Consider the following 23,491-nt stretch of genomic DNA (forward strand, 5'->3'; position numbering starts at 1 on the left):
CAGACCACAGAGCCATTTTAAAAAGTAATTCATTGTTCAGTGCTGACTTAAAATAACTTGGTGTTTAGTAATCAAAAGATCTTTCCCGGAAGCAAATCTGACTTTATCATACTCTTAGGAAAAAGACCCCATGCCAAATCAGGTCTACAGAGCCCTGTATGCCCTGGTCCCATGTCACACTCCATCCTCTGGGCACCAGATATACTGGGCACACTGGCCTTCTCTCCATCCCATGATGGCGTGATGTTTCCTCTCACCACAGGGCCTTTGCACATGACCTTGGAATCCTTTTCCCTTTCCATCTAGTTAACTCCTCTTATCTCAGCTCGACCTCACCTCTGTGCTGCCTCCCCCATGACCTCCATGACTGGGACAAACCACTTTATTATACTCTCACCAGTTTTAATATTTCAGTGTAGTTGTCTAAGTCATTTGATTAATGTCTATCTTCCTTGCTACACTAAAATCTCCAGAGAGTTGAGCCCATGCTTGTTTTTATTCACCATATGTCTGTCCCTAAGACCAAATATATTGCTTGGCACAGGTAATATTTGCAGAGTGGCACAAGTTTATTCTTAAACCTATCCACTTTAATCAAACATGGTCAAATGCTGCCTAAGGGTAGTAATGCTACATAGCTGAGCTAGAGGATGGATACTGCGTTGTTTGTGACAGACAGCCACAGATGTTTGTGAGCATTATGTACTGCCTGGTATTTTCCAAGACACAGTTGGCAGCACTGGAATTCTTCACAGGAATAAAGTCTAATGTTAGTCAGGCATCAGTGTGAATGCAGATCATAATCTCTAATGCAATGCTAGAGCATTAAATAACTGTCTAAGAATGCAACATTTATATTACAAATATGTGCTATTTATGTTCTGAACATCACTAATGATTAGATAATCACACAAGTATTTGAGGGCTAAGGATCAGGGAGGACTATAAATGTTTACTTTGTGTTAGTGCTTTCATTGAAATGTTTTAGTTACAATGTTTTTTAGCCGAGTGGATTTCTACATCAACTTTACTTTTATAAACCATATTTGAAATAAACTAGTTTTTTAATCCTTTTAATCTTAATGGCTAAAGATATTCATATATACAGTTTTATACTTTTGTAATGTACACTATCTCTAAGTCAAAAAGACTATCTTCTCCTTATTATACACATACTATTAAAATAATTAGGAAATTAGCATAGATCACGGATGAATAGAAAAAAGAAACTTCCCCAAGTCCTAGAGCCACAGATCATTCTCATGGGAGGAGAATATTTTACTTTTAAAACCAAGGTCCTCATTTCAGTCTTGCAAACATGTAGCAAAATTATTTGGCCAGAGTAACTAAATTATTAGACATTGTGGTTGTGTTTTGTGTGTCTAAGCAGCACAGATTGGATTCAGCCCTCTTCCTTAATTCATAGCAAGTGACACATGATTTCATTGGTATTACTCTTAGTATTTTCTGTCAAAGCAAGCCTGTATTTAGAATACAGGGGATGATCATTATTTTTTTCAAGGAACAAAAATATGTAATCTGAATTACATAATTCTTTAAAAACAGGTAAGTTATTAAGGCATATGGAAAAATACATAAGCAAGCCATTGATTAGGCAGTTCTGGCAAACATTTTATAGAAAATAAGAGCACAGTATAGTTAGAGAAGCTATAAAATTAATAACTCATGGTCCAAATGTACATTTGCAACCCTGAGTTCAGCAGGAATTACCAAAGAATATGATTAATTATAGGGAAAATGTTTAGTGTGCTCTCATCATGTAAAACAGAGAAAGAATATGATTTAAAAGAAAAAATTCAAGTAAAGCGTAGTATTTTCCTTAATTTATTTTATAGATGCTTTTATCTACACTTATTTTTGCTCTATAATTCTTGATTCTGGAGAAACAGTGATCACTATCTGCATAGAAAAAATCATACATGCATGTGAGTCTGTGGAGGGTCCTGAACCAGAAATGAATTTTTTTGAATACACAAAAAGAATTTTCCTACACCATATTCTTACGTTTCCCTGTTTCTCTATTACAGAGGCAATTGCCTAACCCTCTGGTTCACAGTGTCTTGTCGCCTAATGGGCCAGATCAGCTCAAACACTGCATGCTTTGTCTTTTCTATTTCAGATTTTAGATTAAGGTTTAGTCAAACTATCGAATAGCCCTTCAATTATAAATGTTGGTGCAAATATCAGGCAAATATGATGTACACAGATCCATGCACTGAGTAAGTAGATATAGTATTTGCTAATTTTGCTATACATTTAGCATCCAAGTTATGAACCAGATTTTACTACCGGGTAACACTGGGGGAAAAAAAGATATGTTAGAGATTTCAAGTAGTAGGTTTTGGCACATAAAAAATAGCATATTCCAATTTTGTGACATTAAAGAGTGCATGTAGAATTCTGAAAAGAATTTCTCAGCTTCCTAAAAATCCAAATACTTTTGGAAAGTTAATGATAGAAAAGACCAATGTGATCATTTGTGATATCTGACGTTATTATGTCTTATTTATTATAGACATTTTATTTTCTTCTCTATTCCCTTCACAGAATCATGCTACTTGCTGTGGCAATATTATCACTCTATTCAGTTCACCTCTTATTAAAGACTTCGAAAGAAGGAGGTATGTTAAGTCCAAAATATTTTATTTTGATTCTCATTAAAGGGTATTTCAGTCTATAGCTACTTAACTATGGGATGATTTGGGTCAATTTCATATTTCATTTTTTCCTGAATCCAATGACACGCTCTCTCAACGTTTTTAGTTATTTGGGTGACTGAGAGGAGTGAAAGTCAATTGGTTCAGGTTGAAGCCAAATAGAAAGAGATTTTTGGTGGATGACATAAATAGCAGTTTTGACTTGCTGCACTGAGCTAACATGAATGAAGCTATTGCTTCTTGTCTGAAGAACATTTTAACACAGTTTTTAAGACTGTATCTTTTGAGTTTTATCATTTCTATGTGGTATATTTTTACATATTTGACACTCCATTGTAGAATTATATTACAAAAATATTTTAATCATTAAAACAATCTTTTTAACCAGGTTATTTTATCTTTGGTTGTAGGATCTTTAATTTATGAAAAATTAGGAGAAAAGGCATTTGGATGGCCCGGTAAAATTGGAGCTTTCATTTCTATTACAATGCAGAACATTGGAGGTAAGGGGATATAGCTTTCAACAGGCTATTTAAACTTTCTAAAGTATGTTTAATATATAAGAAAACTAAGAAAACTCTTATGATAGTACATAAGCACTTTAAATACAGAAAAATAGCAGCTTAGTAGTTTTTAAATTAAAAAATAACAAATTTTAAATAGACTTGCTGTCCCTCTTTAATTAAAAATAGCAACATGTAAGAATGAAATACTCTATAGAACCCTACCAATTGATTTCTAAAATTAAAATATGGAATAAAACTTTTTTTGATTTCAAATACTGTTATGGCTTTAATTATTATCTTAAAAAATTAAAGCATTCATGCTTACTTCTGTCACTGCCAGACAGTTGATGTTTCATGGGTATGATTAAATGTACTTTATAAAATTGAAAATTAAGTATCTGAGGGGCACGGCCAAATTTTGGAGTCCTTGAGACACAGCCCTCACAGAGCCAGCCCACTGGAGATAGTCCCTAAAAGTTGTGCAAAGGCAAAATCCGGCTAGGTATCAGAAGCATTACAAACCACAGATTCCTTCATTCTATAGATTCTTGTAATTCCTACTGTATTATAATTTCCAGAATAGAGCTTATTTTTAATAGGGTTCCAGGTGATATGTTTGCCCATCCACTTCACTGGTCTTATTATGTGATTCTTTGACCCTCTCAATCAATGCAACTAGACCTATATGTCGGATGTCCTACTGGCTCTGTGCTTTTGCATGGCCCAGACTATATCCATGCATAGCGGCACTGTTTCCTCTCCTCCTACCCAGTCCCCGAACCTGCTATTCTATTCTTTGGTTCTTTCTTCTCTCACTGAACAAGACCAGCAGTATCTAGTTTCTTAAACCCGAAATCTGGGTATCAGCCTAAATTTTTCCCTCTCTCCCTAACCCTGAACATCAAATCAAATACCAACCAGCTCCTGTCTAGAATCTCTCCTCTCCTTTCTATCTCAACTCTATAGTTCAGGTGATCACTATTTCTTCTCAAACTGTTGCAGTATCCTTCTAATTGGTCTCCTGCCTTGAGTTTCCCCTACTCTCCTCTCTAATTTATCCCCCAGATTAACTTTCTCAAATTCAAATCTATTCTTGCTTCTCTGGTGCATAAAATTCTTCCTCATTATTTTCTACATAAAATTTAAACTTTTTGGCCTGATACATAAGGGTCTTCATTGTCTTTCCTCTGCCTACCTGTCTGATACCTTTCTTACCAACTCTTGTATGTATGTATCTATTATCTATCTATCTATCTATCTATCTATCTATCTATCTATCTATCTATCATCTATCTATATCTATCACCATCTATTTATCATCATCTATCACCTGTCTGTCTATCCTCTATGTGTCCTGCATCATACCATGACATTATATTCAATCCCCCTATTCTTGTAGTCCTCCTACCCTAACACACACACACACACACACATTCTCTCTCTCTCTCTCTCTCTCTCTCTCTCTCTCTCTCTCTCTCTCTCTCTTTCTGTCTCTCTCTTTCTCCTCCCCTCCTCCCTACTCCAATTCATTGCTTTTCCAGGCTTTTAGGAACTAGTTCCTCTGGGCTCCCTTATCCCTCTTTGTAGATATCTGGTCTGTTACTGTTTTATATAAGATATTTTAAAACCCTTGCATAGATAATAGACTTCTGAGTTCTGATGCACCTGAATTTGAGTCTGTTTCTGTCACTATTTGTGACCTTGGGAAAATCACATTACTCCTCTATGAAAATGAGAGTAATATTCCATCCTCACAAGGTTATTGTGAAGATGAAATAAGACAAATATAGCACAGAACATGGGTTCAGTACGTCTTTCCTTTTTCTCTGGTTCTCAGGTTCAATATCCATATCTCTGGAGTCCTTCCAATTATTTTTTAAATGGGCCTTTTTATAATTATAAGACAAATACATGCTAACTGTGAAAAACTAAAATATTACATAAATATATAAATTATAAAGAAATGTTTATATAAGTTACCTTTAGAAATAACTACTCCAAGTTTTTTTCCTCAATGCCAAATTTAACAAATATACTGTTACTGTTAAAATCAGGTCATCTTATAATATTGATTTGTAGCTTGCTTTTTTAATTTAACAATATACCTTGAATGTATTTATATATTTTTCTTTTCAATGGCTTTCAAGTTTTCCATGTACAAATGTATCATACATAATTAGTTTACTCAATCCCTTATTGATGAAGTTATATTTTTTCCAGTTTTTCACTATTACAAACAATGATGCAATAAATAAATGCACAGAAATCTTGCAAAAAGGTAACTCTTTTTGATATAAAATCACTGGAGTCATTTAGGATTTCTGGGATGCAGAAATTTCTTTAATAATCTTTATCCAACTATACCTGCTATTGATAATGGATAGTTGGCAAACAGAAAAAAAAATCCAGGTATATCTTAATGATTTGTATTTGTTTCTTTTCATATTTTTTATATATTAAGACTATAGTCCTGGGTAGAATTTGGGAGTAATGCCAGGATTGTTTCATTCATTTTCCTGGTTTGGGGCCACAAGCAGATAAGCCTACAAAATAGACTACTTTACACTAGGCTCATATTTTCAGACTTATCAAGATTTAAAGAATCACGTGTTTCATAGGATCACCTTATAGTTGATCTAAGTTACTTGTTTGGACAACTGAAATAACCATGCATGCATTTACCCCTGAATTCAACAGGCTGAGCGGCAATAGCGCCATCTGTTGCTCAAAGTATAGCTACTAATATGCTTCTAAATAATGGGATAAACTATAATGTGGTCTCTCCGTCAAGCCATACACACAAAAAGAAGTTTGGTTTTAAGGGAGTAAGATGAAATTTTATGCATCATTCCTGAAAATGCTCTCGCTTTAGTTACTTCATATGATTAGTGATTATTTCAGCCTAATGGAAATCACTTGTATTTCTGCATTTAGCAACTTCACACTTGGAACGTTTAATTTTCTCAATCCTCTGAAAAATTAACATTTACCATAAATGTTTTGACACTAGAAGAATAATGTTGACATTACCCAGACAAGTCTGGATCATTCTGAACTTTCGAAGACCAAACACATTAACAGTGGTAACATCACTGAACGTCAGCAATTAATAGCTCTCTAAAATTGAATGGTACCTCACTGAGCCAGTTAAACAGAAATATGTCCTCTATTTACACTCTGTAAGATTTAGCTTTGGTCAAGGTCTTTGTAAAGATTAACCAAATAATGTTTGCAGAAGACACATCATGTATGGTAAGAATCATTTCACTTCACAATAAGAGAAGAAACACTGGCCCCAAATCAGGAAACTTATGTTTTGGATGTGGTCTGTCATTTTCAAGCTGTGTGACTTTGGACGTGTCATTTAAGCTCTCAAAATCTCTATATCCTTAGCTGTGATAAGGATATACACTTGCTGTTTCATAGATGATTTCAGATGATTACATGGAGTTAATGTGCAGAACCAAACAATGTGGAGAATTATTATCACTATTATTACTTTTGTTTGAGGTAGAGGAACTACCTTTAATGTTCATTAATTTAATATTAAAAGTCCTTTTTGCAGCTTAGGTATCTGCTTTAAATGTCTGTTAGCAAAAATTCACCAGAAGGATGAAGCATACAGTTAAAGCTATTAATGCAAAACTTGTCAGTTTATTTTTAAGTGAGTCTGATGTTGCATAAATTCCTATAATTATAAGCAAAATTGTATTATATATGTGTATATATGTATATATATACACATTTTTTCAGGGAAAGGGTTTATAGATTTCATTAAGTTGTCGGAAGAGCACAAGATCACACATATATCACTTATCAAGATCTTCAAGAAATATTGTCACTTTTTATGATTTCTTGTTTGGCCAAAAGGGAGAGGCTAGGATACAGAGAGGAAAAACTTCATCGACATAGTGGAGAGAAGCTATTGCCTCTGATTGTTTTTTTTTATCAATCCAGTATAATTCCAGTTTAGACCATCAGTGGTCTGAGACATTGTATGTCCCTCAGGGAGATTACAGAGGAATAGACTGGCACCCACTTGGGGAGAGCCAGAGTGACGTGTAGTACACTTACCTCTGCCCTACAGTTCTGGCCTCTCCCTTCTGGCCCACATTTTCTGTTGCCAGACCCTTCCCCACGTTATAGACACTAAAACTGGCATGCTCAGTACAGCCTATGATGACTTATAATTAATGAGGGGAAAAACTTTAAAAGTAAAGCTTCACCGAAAACCTCAGAGCTGGATTTAACACAGAATCAGCATTGATACTGTTAGGAAAGTTCCATACACAAGAGCCAGAAGGCCAAATGTCTATTTTTGAAAAGAACTTGGAAGCAGTACAACATTCACAGTGGGTGGTTTTCTTTTTTGTTCGGGGGATTAGATGCTCATCTTAACTAAGAAGAATGTATGTCCCAAATGCAAGAACTTCTCCCAACTTGCCTGTGACTTCGGTGCTATTCACACTACTAAGCTGTCATGTTTCTCATTTTTAGCAATATCAAGCTACCTCTTTATCATTAAATATGAACTACCTGAAGTTATCAGAGCATTCATGGGCCTTGAAGAAAATACTGGGTATGTCTTATGTTCTCTCTGAAATGTCAAGTGATTCATCCTAGCTGGTCTTTCCCAAACCCAATGTTCTGCTTCTTCTTTCTCTTCTAGAGAATGGTACCTCAATGGCAACTACCTCGTCCTATTTGTGTCTGTTGGAATCATTCTTCCACTTTCTCTTCTTAAAAATTTAGGTAAAGTCATTTTTAATTTTTATTTTTGTTTCATATTCTAATAGGTTATCTGATTGTAAATACCATATTCACCTTCCAGAATTTCTCTGCTAACTCCTAGGTTACCTTGGTTATACCAGCGGATTTTCTCTCACTTGCATGCTGTTTTTTGTCAGTGTGGTAAGTGATTTGTTAACACGATTCTTGTAGTTTGGGGAGCATGAGATGTTTTTAGTGCTTGAATTAGTGTTCTCTTTTGTGTTCAAGCACTTCATTAGCATGAAATAGTTCTCACGTCACAAGTAATTTTTTTTTTTTGTATTCTAGGTTGGAATGAGAAAAGGATAGTCATGAGTTTAAAAATAGTTGAGTTAGAATGTCGAGGCCATTGTTAATAGTATGTTTTAGGCACATCAAGTATATTTGGACAGAAGGACCACATCAAGCAGGAACATGACAATAACTCAGTGTTTAGAAAGGTGGAGGAAGTAAAAGGGAAGAACCCCGAAGAGAAATAAGTGGGCAACAGAATTAGCCATATCTACATGAATCAGCCATTTTCTCTTACACATTCTACACATGAAGAGAGGGTGACCACAGTGGGATTAAAGAAGAAATCCCTCTCTTCACCTCCCTTCACTCCCTGCCAAAAGGGAAAATTTCTTGTAATATACTGGATGCAAAAATGTATATAGTATTTCCCCAAAGAGGTAAAAGGGGAGGAAAGTTTTTAATAACCCATATTGTTATTAGTTTAAAGAAATAAAAGATATGAACTAGAACAGGAAACAATCATCTTTGCCACGGAAGAGTATGAATGAAACTTAGGATGGATTCATGCAAAATGCTGTCCTATTGACTCTGTAGGGGAGGACTACCAACCATCTTTCCAACTCTTTCTTTAGTACAGAGACTTTGTTGTCCATTAGTCTAAAAGGAATCATGGGCAGAGGCCTCTCACCTCCACCCCATAAGCCACGCATATGGATTTTCATTTCCTTGTTCTTCTCAAAAGGGTAATTTTTTTTTCTTTTCTCCTTTTTTTTTTATCACTGAGTCTAGGTGATTTACAAGAAATTCCAAATACCCTGCCCTCTGCCTATTCTGAATCACAATGTTGGGAATCTGACATTCAACAATACACTTCCAATGCACATGGTAATGTTACCCAACAACTCAGAGAATAGCGGTGTGAACTTCATGATGGATTATACCCACCAGAATCCTGCAGGACTAGATGAGAACCAAGCCAAAGGCCCTCTTCATGGCAGTGGAGTAGAGTATGAAGCACACAGTGATGACAAGTGTCAACCCAAATACTTTGTATTCAACTCCCGGGTAAGTGAGAGGCCTGGGCCTCTAACAAGCCTAGCAGTGTGGGCTCTGAATTTTTATTCATAAACTAAGATGCCCTGGGATTACCATTAGTGTTGAAATGCTAAATATGTGGTGTTGTCTTTGTTTTTCAGGTGGCCTATGCAATTCCTATCCTAGTATTTGCTTTTGTATGCCACCCTGAGGTCCTTCCCATCTACAGTGAACTTAAAGAGTAAGGCAGCTATCATTTTAACATTTAATTTGCTTTGAAAATGGGCTCATATGTTCAAAGTTGCTTTATACAGAAGCACGGTTTATAGCTTTTTCTTCAGAGAAAGTTTGTTCTACAACCACTCTTCGGTAACATGCTTTAACTAAAAGGGTGTGAAGCAGTCCCATCATGACACTGCCTTATCTATTTCCTTCTCCTCTATTCCTTCACCCTAATTGTCCAGGGAAGAGGTTCAGGGCAGAGGAAGGAGGAACCAATGGCTGTAACGGTTTTGGCAGGCATGGGGAAATGAAATTTGAATTTTAGTGGAAAGAAGTGACATCACCTGAAGTGGAAATGACCCCACCCATAAAATCCAAAAATTAAGGTTATGGTGGCCACGCTAAGCCACTGATGTCACTTGTGATTGGTTCCTAACCCTTGTCTAGAAGACATTCACCACAGAGATGTGCAAACATCTGGCCTTTGTTGTCTTATTTGTACAATAAAGACACTGGTTAGACAATCTTGTTTCTAATTGACTCTGAATCATTAATACTTTTTTCCCTTTGAGGCTGTTGATGTTTTCAACTTATTTAACCCAGACATCAACAACCTCAGTTTTCATTCTCACTAAATAGCAATAACTTTTCCCATAAATTCTGATTTACCTTATAAAAAAATTTTAGAACATTTTAATTATTTTGATGTCTTTGATTTACTTGGAAAAATCACATGTAGCAGTTACTCTAGAGGCCTGACAATTGACTTTAAGTCGCTGAGTGCCTTCCAGAATGGTTTCCAGAAGCTGTCCAGGTAATAATACCAACCACCCTAGTAATAATATCCAAACTCCTGGAATTAAGGTTTTGCTGATTCTAGTATGTTCTTGTCCTCATTAAACTCATCTCACTATGAAATATGAAAGCTTTCTACATTAGGAACCAGTTTGATCTTTATGTTAATTAATTCTTAAATACTCAATACAATGGTCTGAGTATTTAAGTAATCATTAGGAAAATGGTTATTTCTAAGACTGAAGCAGTGTTTTTAAAACATGGAAAGAAATCCTCCATGGCTAAGAGAAATTTAAATAGCTATGTTTCTGCACCAGAAATGAAATTTCATAATGAGCAACATAGATGCACATTCTTTCATTATTTAAAATTTTTAATTCTAAATAGTGATATATTCATAAGTTATATATATAAAAAAAAAACTCAGTGTTCTTTTTCTTTTCAGTCGGTCTCAGAGGAAGATGCAAACCGTGTCAAATATTTCCATCACGGGGATGCTCATTATGTACTTGCTTGCCGCCCTCTTTGGTTACCTAACCTTTTATGGTAGGTCACTCTGTCAAAATCATTCTCTTTGTGCAAATTGTAGTTGGACTGATCATTAACCTGGGTAGGCATAATTATTTTAATTACCCCCGATAAGCAGTATGATCTATAGATACAATTAATTATTTAACATGCTATTTTAGACTTGTCACTTGACCTAAGAAAATGGGACCTGAACCAGTCTAGCCAACAGGTTACAACAACTTGTGAATTCACGCATATTTTATTTTTAAAGTCCCTTAAATTTAATTATTTTCCTTCAGGGATGGATAATATTTCCTTGGTATGATTCCCTAGTCCATCTCAGCCTAGAATCAATGAGAGTGAATTCAACTGCATGTTGCAAATCTCTTTTGGTGGAATAACTAACTAACTACCAAGCAAATGACAGGAAAAACACAATGTCATTGAGTTGGTGTTGTCAACTCAACTTATTTATCAGTCAAGTTGAATCTAAGGGCTTGGAGCATTAGGCAATTTTTTTTTTTTTTTTTTTTTTTGCTTATCCCATTCTATTGTGTTATAGTGAATGTTTTCCTAAATAAGAGCACGTAACAGAATTACCTTCATTCTTGGAATGTAATATCAAAAATGTATATATATGAGTATGACCACATTAGATTGTGCCTAAAATATTTCTTCCATGACATATTAACAGGATACAAAAGGAGTAGGATTGCTATTCCCTTCCATGAAGCATGGCCTTATAGACAAATTTCACGGGGCCATCCCACTCACTAATGTGAGCAATATAAATATATTTTTTTGTATGAACTTCAACTGATTGAAAGACAAGTTGAGAAGGAAAAAACTGGGAGAAGGGGAGCACCATTATTTTTTTAAATTCTATTTTGTTTTGTGATGCTTCTATAGAGCAGAGATAGAGTTATCAGAGGGCAAATGAGCTAGAGAAGCCTGTTGGCAATTTCATGTTAGCTTCTGCAACTTTATAAGCTTCAGAGTCCCTTTTTAAAAAGCCACACAGCTAATAAGCTGTGCACAGATGGGGTAAAAACAGAAGTGTCTGGATTCCCAGATCTGGGTTTTTTCTACTGTACTGTGTTTCCTCCACAGAACGTTACCATAGGCAACCAGGTCGACTTGACAACACCAAACGAACTCTTTTTCTTCTTCCTCTTTGTAGGAGAAGTTGAAGATGAATTACTTCATGCTTACAGCAAAGTATACACATTCGACACCCCTCTCCTCATGGTACGCCTGGCAGTCCTCGTGGCAGTCACACTAACTGTTCCCATTGTCCTATTCCCAGTAAGTACATGGAGCTTTAGTGAAAGAATTCTGCTTTACGCCATGGATCAGTACACATGTTTTGACTTGATGTAGATGGAATTATAGTGCGAGTTAGCAATTGCCGTGCCTGAGGACATTATTATTTTTATATAGCATTTTGGAGCCACTTAAAATTGACCATTAAATATGGAGATAGAGCACATGTTTTTAGATGTTAAGTATTTTTGAAGTGTAGGAAAGAAAATCATGAAATTTATTTTTACTTATTTATTTTCCAGCTTTACTGAGGCTGAAATTTGTTTTTTAAATTCAAATTCAAAAAGCAGACCTTGAGCTTCTATGTTGTGAATTAGTAGAAATGGGTAGGAATTCATATAACTTTTGCAACTTGAAAGTCAAAACCACATTAACTTTCAATGCACATTGCATTTTCACTGTTTTTTAATGTATTTCAGCTTTTCCCCAGTTTATTATGTCACAGTAACATCCAAAAGTAGCTGTATTTAATCTGATTCCTTGAAGGCTAGTGAGAAGGGAATTCATGTTAAGTAAATTACATCCTAGAACCAAATTTCTTGAAAATTTTACATTATTCACCATATATCTCTTCTACTGCCCCTAAAATGATGCATGTTCTTACTGGATTGCCTCTTCTTGGCATTTGCCATTGGCGTCAGTTTTTCTGGGAATCACGGAACAGGGGTGGTCATGGAGATTTGAGCTGCAAGAGTTAAAACCACCACCTATAGAAAAACATAGGTCTGTACTTTCCTGCCAACTCTTCTCCTTTTATAAACACTGAATTTGTTCATTCATTTTAGGGGAAAAAAATAAGCGACACAGTAACCAGCACTTCCCTGTACAGAATATTCCATAGAGGGCCAAGCATATGAGAACTACTCATATAATGATAACTGTGGTCACTTTAAATGCAGTTTGTGTGCTGAAATATTTTTTGGCACATTCCTTTTTCATGAGTGCATGAAATCAGATCTTTATTACTATGTTGGCTAATATTTAACTCTTAAATAATGTCTTGCCTCTCATATATCTGAAAGTATTTCAATGACATGCACACAGCTTTAGCCTAAAATCACCTCCATTGTGGCTACAAGGCAGAAGACAGCTATAGACAGAAAGTATTCTACAGGATCAAATTTCCAAATAAACAGCGTCACTGGATGAAGAATATCAGAAGCCCTTCTTTTTGTATGTTAGGATATTTATCACTAACTAAATTTTTGTACACAGTAGGCATTCATGTCATTGTCGAATCAAAGCATTTTACAAAAGAAATCTGTGATGTGCTTCTGTATTGCTTTATTCAAAAGCCTTAAATATAGTGGTTTCAAGTTGTGGTCTCAGGAGATTAATGGACTTGGCTGTGGTCACACAGCTTGTCGGTAACAGTTGAACTAATGAGGGGCTCATAATATGACACTGATGACTGCAGTCGTGGTAATGGAAAGTGAAAGTCAGCCTTTCATATACTGATGACCATTGATTGCTCCTTGACATTAAGAACGCAGACATCTGCATGGAGAATTTCTCCCTTCTGACAGATAAAGCACAGGCATAAGTCTGACTGTTAGGAATGGCGGTGACTTGGAAACATCTCCCATCAGAGGTACATCAGAACTGAAACTGACCATTAGAACCAAATTTCAGAAAAATAGTTAACTGTTATCCTTCATTATGTATCTTCACCCAGTCTTAGCATTTACGAAACATCATGCACGTAATTCTTCTCTGCTCTTACAGTGTTGTGAGATGATCTGCATAACTGTCCAAATTTCCCCCTGGGTAGTAAGTCTCTGGAGGTTAGAGATATGCACAGTGACTGGCACAGGATGAGCTCAGCGAAGTTTGCTAAGAAAGAAAAACCATCTCCAAATGAATCTTGTCTTTTCTTGAGAGGTACAAACTGCTTTTTCTAGCAAAAGCATAGGCTCTTCCCCTTGCTGACATTTGCCACAAATTCCAGTTTGGGGGACAATCTGAGCTAAATGAACCAAGCCTCCATGGATCTGATTGATGACATAAAAGCAGGTCCAGCCTCCTTGTCTCTGTCAAGTCCCACACGGCAACATTGACACTCTTCCCCCAAAGTGATAGAAATTGTTAGTGGTGTTTTAGTTTGTTTGTCAGTGTGTCAAATGCTGAGTCACAGCATGGTTCTCCTGTCAGGTTTCTCTGAATTAAGAAACTCTTCAACAATAAGAAGTCTGTTTCCTTGGCTTTATTATCCCCACATGTGAATGACAAAACAAACAAGCAAATAAAACCTAATCTGGATTAAAATCTGTCAGGTTCAGGTATTATTTTATATTCTCTTTCTTTCAATAAATAACTGGGCTCTCTTTCTTAGAAGCCTAGGAAGATATAAGAAGGATTTTATTGTTGTTGGATGGTTTTTTCTTTGATTAATCTATTTATTGTCTTTCTTTTCTCCAGTTAGGTTTTTTTTTTTTTTTCTCCTTAGTAAAAGGCCCATAGTGGCAGCTTGAAATGTTTGTTGAACAAATGAATAAATGAAGTGAATAAGAAGCTTTTTCATTAGCAACCTGACATTTCTTTTCTCTTTCTTAGTGTAGGAGGTGGATGATGTGGGACAGGGGTATCTATCGTGGGACTACACTTCCTCCCCAAGGACTAATAGTGCTCTATATTAGCTTGTGCTTCCCTCTACGCAGTACAATTCACACACCTTGAAAAAACAGAAGAACAAATAATCCTAACGGGTTTATCAAGAACACAGAGACTTAAATTCTACTACCACACCTTAAGAAAAAGAGATAACGCCTCAGATTCTCCAACCACTTCTATTTCATTTTACCATAGTAAAATCATTCTTTTCATGTATGTTGACTTAAGATCTCCTGTTTTGAAGTTTATGTAGATATAGGCATAGAAATATGGCAGATGTTGCTATGAACTGGAATAGAATAGCGATCCTTAGGTATTTCTAACACTTGTCTTAAGCCATCCTAAAGTGAAACTGTGGTTTACCCCTAAGTAATAGAATTATTTATTTATTTATTTATTTATTTATTTTTTAGAATCCAGAACCAGGCCTTCCACTTTCTACTCTTCCTGCATATTTCTGACTCTCACACTGGGTCCCTGCATTATAGCATAGTACCTATAAAGAGGCTTATGTTCCGAACAGTCTCTCCAGAAATAGAAGTTTTTTCTAGGGCTGCATAGAACTTTTCTGGAATCATTCTGGGTTGGAAGCCATGGCTGTTGCTGGGGACTTTTCTCACCCACAGCCACATTTCCAAATTCTTATTAATTTGTGTCTCCAGAGAAAAGGGCACTTAGTTAAATGAATTGGAGGCAACGCTTTGTGGGTAACAAGCAGAGTTGCCTCTATCCTGACATAGGAAAATAGGATCCCTGAGGCTCTTTTGAGCCCAGGCTCACTCCTCAAGGCAGCGTTTTAACAAGGGACAACCAGCAAGTGTCCTGCTATTCTTTTCCACCGCCCACAGCCTGCTGTCTCCCTTTTACCCCGTTGCCTCCTTCAGGAATGCACTGATAACTCCGTTTACCTTTATTTCTGTTTGGGTTTTGTTATTCCTTACTCACTATGAGAAGCAAGCTTTCACTATTTCCCCCAACTATCATTCCTGTAAACCTTCTGTCTCTAACAGAAAGACCTGAGTCTTTCTGGGAGCCATAAGGCCTACAGAAACCATTTATATACAGAGGCTCTATATATAAAGCATTACTGCTAACTCAGCTTATTGAATTAAATGCATTATTTTAAGAAAGGACTGAAAAACACATAGATGTGACCTCTGCCTGAAAATAACTTGTATTCTAGTTGTTTGTTCTTTAAATTTAGCACTTTCAGACAAATTCTTAAGCACTGCATATATACCATAGAAAGCTTATTTGAAGCCTACCCATTAGACCAGTTTGGACGATATCGAATAATCATGAATTGTAGGGCATAATATAGAATTTATAGGCTGCTGGGGAAAACAAAATCAAAGCATTTGCTTTCCTCAGTCCTACTTTTCAGAGCAACTTTCATAATTTTCACTAATCCAATTTTTAAAATCCTTTACAAAATCACTCGAACTATTTCCAGAGACTATCTGGTTTGCCATTCTGGAAATAAAACTGCCTCTTAAACCTGAACAGATGGCTTTAATTTTTGGTGGAGTGGTATGAAAGGAATGTCACATTAGAAACTGCAAGCAATTCAGCTCTAAGTTTTTGTCATTAATATCTGTTTTAAAATATATTTTACATTTTCTTTTAAGTAAATTATGATCTCCATAACATTAAGAGACTTCAGAAGTAAAATTTTGAAGTAAAAATCAATCCCAGCATTTCCGAAAATGTGAAGTCCTAGCTTAACTTAAGTGCTCACTTATTGAAAAGCCGGTAGATTAATTCCACTAAGTCAAAAGTGTCCTCTAAAAGATTCCAAAGATAAGAGTATTTTCAACTTGGTTAAACTGTTCAAACATAATTGGCATTGCCTCCCTCTATGCACAAGGATCTCTTTATCTGGTTACATCAGAGTAATTTAGGAGGCAGCTGCAAATGGAGCCTCTCTTGACCCTTCGCCTACTTATTTCAGCCACTAAAATAGAGCTAAAATCTGTCAAAGATCCTGGAGGGAAAAGATTCATCCTTTTCAATTTAATTCAACATTTATTGTGTCTGCTGTGTGTGTGATCCTAAGCTAGAAACACTGAGGAATGTTAAGATTATTAGGTCCTGTTCCTTGACTTTTGTGCGTTTATTTCTATAATTAGGGGAGGGAATAAAAGGGAAGAGAAGAGAATAAACACAAAAAGTGTCATATTCTTTTAAATATGAGGTGGAAAAAATGTTCAGTACAATGCAAAATTAAGAAAAACCCAGGTTTGTAAAAATTTCATTCTCAGTCCTGTGCAGATCAATTCAGTGCTTGCCCTTAATACTTAATCCAATCTGATGAGACATGATTAGAAACCAACAAGTGTTTTACCGAATCTCTAAATTATATATTATCTGTTATTTTATCTCTTTCTGAGATTATTTTGAAGAAAAAATTCTGAAAGCTGAGAAAGCGAGCACAAGCTTTATCACTAAGGAAAAATAACAGTATCCCAAACATCAAAAATCCTCATCAAGGTTGCACAACAATATAAATGTACTTAATACTACTGAACTGTATACTTAAAAAATGGTTAAGATGGTAAATTTTATGTTATGTGTCTTTTACTACAGTAAAAAAATTCTAAAAAAAAATCAGCAAATCAGCATCAAGATCTTTTCTGAAAGAAAAAAGAAAAAACAAACAAAAAAATGCTCCAGAGCGATGAGAATATTTGAAACAATAAAGGCAAAAACAAAGCAGTGACCTTGCCTTTGAACGTTCTCATTGCAGATTCGTACATCAGTGATCAGTCTGTTATTTCCCAGAAGACCCTTTAGCTGGATAAGACATGTCCTGATTGCAGCCATGCTTCTTGCACTTAATAACGTTTTGGTCATCCTTGTGCCAACTATAAAATACATCTTTGGATTCACAGGTAAGTTTCAGAAAGGCTTTTACATAGTCAACTCAAGCTGATATCTCCTTCAATAGTTGACAGGGAGTCAGAGTTGGGAGGTCAAGGATTCTCTGTCCGTCTCAGGCTCACAGGATTCCTATTAGTCCAGTGGGGCTCTAGCTGATCACCTTCCCTCTATCCCAGGTAACACTGGAAGTTATTCACAGAATCAGAAAATGTTAGCACTAAAAGCTACCTTCTAGGTCATCTGGTCCCAACTGCCTTTTCTGACGGATGAGGAAACTGAGCCAGTTAGAAGTCAAGTTATATACCTTGGAGTTGCCCCAGGATTTGCACTTAGGTCCTAACTCTGCATCAAAAAGTAGGAAAGATAGATTTCAACTACAGGATGCTTGCTCTCTCAGGTCTGTGAGTATCGGCTGAGCATTAAAGGATGTCTTTGGAGGAGGAGGAGGTTGATTTTGTATTATTTCCTTAACTATTAAGGAAAGTATATTTAATTCCCTTGACAGTGCATCTTAATATATTTCATTTTTCATTCTGTTGATTTGAGGGATTGCTCCAATTTTAAATACAATATAAAACTTTAAAAAATTAAATGTAAGCAACTTGAAAAGTTAGAAGTGGATAGGAAAAGTGTGTGATAAGTTCGATCTTCTTAATCAGTGTCTATAGTATTATTAATTTCTTGTAAATCTGTAATATTCAGTCTTTATTGTTTACTATATGTAATATATACTCAGTATGTAGTTATGATGTTAGGAACATTTTAATTTTCTTTATAGACATACCTTCTTTGAATAAGCAAACAACATGAGCTTATAGTGCATTCAGTGCTAAGATCAGGGCAGCTTCAGATTTGGCGTCGTTAAGGTGCCCTCAGTTTCCACCTTGCTGAGTCAGACCTGCTGTGTAAGACATTGATCTGTCCTGTGTCTCTCTCCTCAGGGGCTTCTGCTGCCACTATGCTGATTTTCATTCTTCCAGCAGCTTTCTATCTTAAAATTGTCAAGAAAGAACCTCTTCGGTCACCCCAAAAGGTTGGGGTAAGTAAGGCTTGCAGTTTCCCCCATTATAAGTTTCTCTCTAACTACTTAGAGTAAACCAGGAAACACACGTGATTCAAAGAAATGAATTTATGAACAAGAACAAGAAAACCAAAGATGAGCTGGCATTCTCCAGTGGAGAGAAAGAGAGGTGTATTTCTGGCACTCAGATGATTCCTGAATTTCTTCTCTTCAAGTATCAAATATCTTGTGTTGAGTCCTTCCTACCCGTTGAAGGCTAATACAGTTTTCCAGCAGGCATATGTGTACACCACTTTCCACCACATAGCTATTGCTGCACTACCTACTGGAAATTAGGCACCCCAGCAGTGTTATGAAATAGTGTGAACATTTTAGTCATATTTGTTAGGTTTGTAAGGCCAAAAAAAAGATGTTGCTTTTGTTTCCCCCTCTGTAGTACCTCGTTGTCCTCTGATGTGGACTAAGATACAGAACAGAATCATCCATTTTCCAGCTAACTTCTTTAGATATAAAATATAGTTTTATTAAACTAGAGAATGTGTATTTCTTTCCCATAATGGAACTACAGAAACATATATTAGACATAATAATTTTTTTCAATAATTAAATATTATTAGTATCTGCTTAATAAAGCCTTATATTAGGGCTTGAAAAGAATGCCTTGTATTGAATTTTGTCTGGGAGTCATTCATCTCTTGGGATTATTCAGGGACTTTAGGAGACAATTTGGTATCAAAAGCTCCTCCCATTATCTCATCTCAACCCCGAATTTCCACAATATGCAGGCCTTCTTACTTGAACTTTTAAAGCAAGTTATTTGTCCTGTTTATGACCCATTTTTAGTTTTATCAGATGTAAAAATGAATAAAATTATGTCCTATATTCTTTCTAGCGAAAAAAAAAATCAGCTGCTGCTTCCTCATCTATAGAATTAAAAGCTTGATCCATGTGCTTTTAGTATTAAAATTCTAAAATATTGTATTATACACACACATACATACACACACACTTCGCTTTTTTCTAAGGAATATACAACATATATTAGGCTTTCATTTTTGTTTCCTTTATAAATTTTGATCATTTTATATCATACATACTACTCTTTTTATAACCTTCCCCTTTTTACCTAAAAGATTGTGAGCTCTCCCTAGGTCATTAAATATATTTCTGTCACTTGATTTTTAATGATCACAGGATAGTCCATCATTTTGATGTAGCAAATTGATGGACCATTACCATATTTTGAACATGTGAGTTAACTATCTCCACTGAATTCATCCCCTTTCCCTAACTAGGGTTCTAAATTGACTGAACTGCTAGGCATGGACATCTGAATTATAAGAATAATACAATTCACTAGGCAAATCAGATTGCTGCCTTAGGTAAACAATTTACTGTTTTTTTACTTAGCACCAAGTGTGCTAAGTAAGTATGGTTTCTGTGTCCCCTAACAAATTCTCTCTGACTTACAGGCTATAATTTTCCTTGTGATTGGCATCATCTTCATGATTGGAAGCATGGCACTCATTATAATTGACTGGATTTACAATCCTCCAATTTCCAAGCATCACTAACCCAAGGAAAAATATTTCCTTTTTCTACTGGAAATGGTTGCAAATTATGCTCCAAAAGACATGTGCATTATCTTGATGTTATTTATAGGAAATAACAAGAGAATTCCAAAGACATTTACTAGTAACATCACCAGGCAACTTTGGAAAAGAAAAATCATCATTTTTGTGAAGAATGATTGTTTATGTGTTTAAAATCTGTGGTGCACATTTCTACCTAGGTTTTACTAGAGCAGTGTGAGAGGATTTTTCCTGCTGTACAAGCAGAAGAAGTGTAACTGTGTGTAGGTCATCAGATAATTACCTTCCCCCCCCCCCAAAAAAAAAAAGTACCAAATGCTTGTATTCTCAAACATCAAACAAAAATCTCCTGGTGGCAAAGCTATCACCACTTAACACCTTCCCTTAATCTTGCATCAAATTCTCTGGGTCTATTTAATAACCAAAGCAAAGGCACGTCCTATGAACTGTCCCTGTAAGGTACATGAATAATCAGACACCAAGCTAGTACATATTATTGTCAACAGTAAAGGAAAATTTCACCCATCCTGTCTGTGACACCGAATTAGTGATTTCTTTATTCAACAGATTTATTTTGTAAACTAACAATAGAGAGGGGTTTTATTTAAATTATAGAGCAACAACAAAAATAATGCTAATAGCTAAACTGCCTGTTCTGGAAGCATTTGTTTTTTAATGTTATTCCTAGTCCTCTTGCTATACTTTTATCATTGAACAATGCTCTCCCTCTCGTCTTCCATTCTCATTCAGAATTTTTAGAAGGCCACGATTTATGTGGAGATACACTACCCAGTATTGTTTGATACATTTTTATTTGACAAACATTCAGTGCGGGAAACTGTGATTGCTATATGTTTATGTATATAATATTATTCTGTAGTCATCAGAATTTTAATGTATGGTACATTTGATTTTTATATTTTACATGTGTAGTTTTCTCTCTTTCCAGTCAAAACATTTATATTATTGGGGGTGGGAGCAGGGAACTAAGTTGATGGGCTAAAAAATCCATTTGTATGTACCTGTCTGTTGGGGATATTTTAAATTTGAAGCCTAAGTTATATATAGTTCAGTAATGCTCTTCTTCATTGTTTACAACAATATTATAATCAGTTACAAGAAAATAAGTTTCTATTTGCAAGTAATTATTAAAGCTAAGGTTGTTTATGTATAAAATAGCATTTAGCTCATGTTAGCTTGCTCAGGTGTTTGATGACATTTGTTTACCACTTAATACAATGTTGAGTGGTTCTTCATAAAAATAAAAGTGCTAACACAGCAAAAAGAAGCAAACTATTATTCTCGCTCACATAAAATGGATTTAAAAATGAGTACTCACTGCCTGGAATTTCTGGAGTTTGCTACTTTTTTTCTCAAATCAGTAGCAAGAACATTTGTTATATAGTTTATATTTTAGTAAAACTAAGTATGAAGTATAAGTATGATAATATTAAATCATATTTTAATTGTTTTTCTGGAATGTGCATTGTTATGGAAATTGAGCATTACTAGAAACTACCATAACTTGTGGGTTATCTTTATTAGAGAAAATTTGCCAAATAGCATTTTTCAGATATATTGTCATAATTTAAAGAGCGTTTCAAGATAGCAAGTGGAAAAAGGTAGTTTCTGAGTGTTAAAAAAAAATGTTTAATTTGAATATATTTAAATGTAAATATCAACAAATAATCCAAAATGTGGAAAACTATAAAATCTACATATTTTTTAAATGCTTTACATTTCAAATGACTGACTTGAAAAAAATGTGTAATTCTGTAAATATTCAAGAGCAATACTACTGTGCCAAATAATAAAGCACCATTTTTTCCTCACAGTCATTTTCAAGATGAGTTCACATAGACTGCAGGGCAGACGTACATACGGTTTCTCGTACTGGTTAATTTAACCCCATTTATAAACAGATGAAAATTTTATTTTCTTATTTCATTTATAAGATGGTTCAATGTTCTGGAAGGCTTTTTTATTACAGAAGGTGTATATTGATATACAATAAATAAACTTTTCAAATGACAATGATGTGGTTTTCTTTCTGTTATTGAAGGCTATGAATTATTTGTGCAAGAAAAAATTTTAATCTAAATATAGTTTTTCTTATTTTGGTATATGTTTCATTTTCAGTTTTACTCTTGACATATAATGAACATCTTTAGCTGTCAAAAAAAAATAGTAGATATCTTATTTTGACAAAATACACAGCTAACCCTAAAGCATTTTTATTTATGACATTACATATATACTTCCTAGAATAAATGTGGAAGAAATGAGTCTCTTTGTGGTTAATTAGGAAGAATTTATTTGGGATGGAAGAAGAGGGACTAGAAGAAAGACGAGAATAGTAAAATAAAGATATGGAAGATTTAGAAGCAAGGAGAGTAACATGGGAGTGCTAAAGACTGGCTAGAAATAAATTATTAGTGGGAATGATGGGTCATATGGTAAGTGTATGCTTAACTTTCTCAGAAACTTCCAAATAGTTTGCTAAAGTGGTTCTACAATTTTCATTTTCACCAGTAATATATACAAGTTCCAGTTGCTCTGCATCCCTGCCAACATTTGACATTGCATTTTATACTTTATAGCCTTGCAGGTGGGTGTGAAATAGTATCTCATTGTGATTTTCATTTCTTTGATGACTAGTGTTGAAAACTTTCATGTGCTTAATGGTCATTTGTTTCCTTTTGTAAAGTGTCTATTCAAATATTTTGCCCATTTTTAAAATTAGAATGTTGGTCTTTTTAATGTGGATTTGTCAGAGTTCTTTAGATATTCTGGATACATTCCCTTTGTTAGATAGCAAATGTATTTTTTCAGTCTATGACATGCCTACTCGTTTTCCTAATGGTGTCTTAATTACATGTTTCTGAGGCCATCTTTATAGCTTGAAGTCCTGCAATTTCTGTCTTACTGAGATAAGATTAATTAGAATGGTATTGCCATAATTGATGTTTAGATTTTCAAATTTGGAAGGTAAGCATCTTTTTTTTTCTTTTGTTTTTTTGGAGGGTGTGTATTTTTTGCCTTATAGTTAGCTTTATTTAATGTGCGCTAATCTAGTTATTGTTTTATATAGATATTTGATTAAAAATAACTTTTTCTAAGTTACTTTGGCTCTTGGTTAGGAGACCCAGTACCACCTAGACAGGCCTAGGACATCAACGGCCATTTCTGGCTATTAGTAATCAACTTTATTAGTTTTCTGAGCCCTTGTTACAAACATATAAAAATGAAACAAGAGAAATTACTTCATTCAATTCTTATTTACCAGATTGGAAGTTCTACCATTTTCTCTTGACT

General features: G+C 35.0%; 1 protein-coding gene across 5 annotated transcripts in view; it reads left to right on the plus strand.

The window, feature by feature from the left end:
* SLC38A4 (solute carrier family 38 member 4) overlaps positions 1 to 22,210 on the plus strand; it is a 64,160-nt gene extending 41,950 nt beyond the window's left edge. For all 5 annotated transcript variants that reach the window (XM_016137469.2, XM_036236966.1, XM_016137467.2 and 2 more), the window contains 12 exons: positions 2,569 to 2,642; positions 3,089 to 3,181; positions 7,682 to 7,763; positions 7,854 to 7,936; positions 8,037 to 8,095; positions 8,978 to 9,253; positions 9,385 to 9,464; positions 10,686 to 10,786; positions 11,931 to 12,055; positions 17,430 to 17,574; positions 18,505 to 18,602; positions 20,057 to 22,210. In XM_016137469.2, coding sequence (XP_015992955.2) covers positions 2,569 to 2,642; positions 3,089 to 3,181; positions 7,682 to 7,763; positions 7,854 to 7,936; positions 8,037 to 8,095; positions 8,978 to 9,253; positions 9,385 to 9,464; positions 10,686 to 10,786; positions 11,931 to 12,055; positions 17,430 to 17,574; positions 18,505 to 18,602; positions 20,057 to 20,158 — 1,318 coding nt within the window. In that variant the 3' untranslated portion in view covers positions 20,159 to 22,210. The remainder of the gene's footprint in view (positions 1 to 2,568; positions 2,643 to 3,088; positions 3,182 to 7,681; positions 7,764 to 7,853; positions 7,937 to 8,036; positions 8,096 to 8,977; positions 9,254 to 9,384; positions 9,465 to 10,685; positions 10,787 to 11,930; positions 12,056 to 17,429; positions 17,575 to 18,504; positions 18,603 to 20,056) is intronic.
* Positions 22,211 to 23,491: the final 1,281 nt, after the last annotated feature.

This window comes from Rousettus aegyptiacus, unplaced genomic scaffold (genome assembly GCF_014176215.1).
Source record: "Rousettus aegyptiacus isolate mRouAeg1 unplaced genomic scaffold, mRouAeg1.p scaffold_m13_p_2, whole genome shotgun sequence".
NCBI classification, from domain to species: Eukaryota; Metazoa; Chordata; class Mammalia; order Chiroptera; family Pteropodidae; genus Rousettus; species Rousettus aegyptiacus.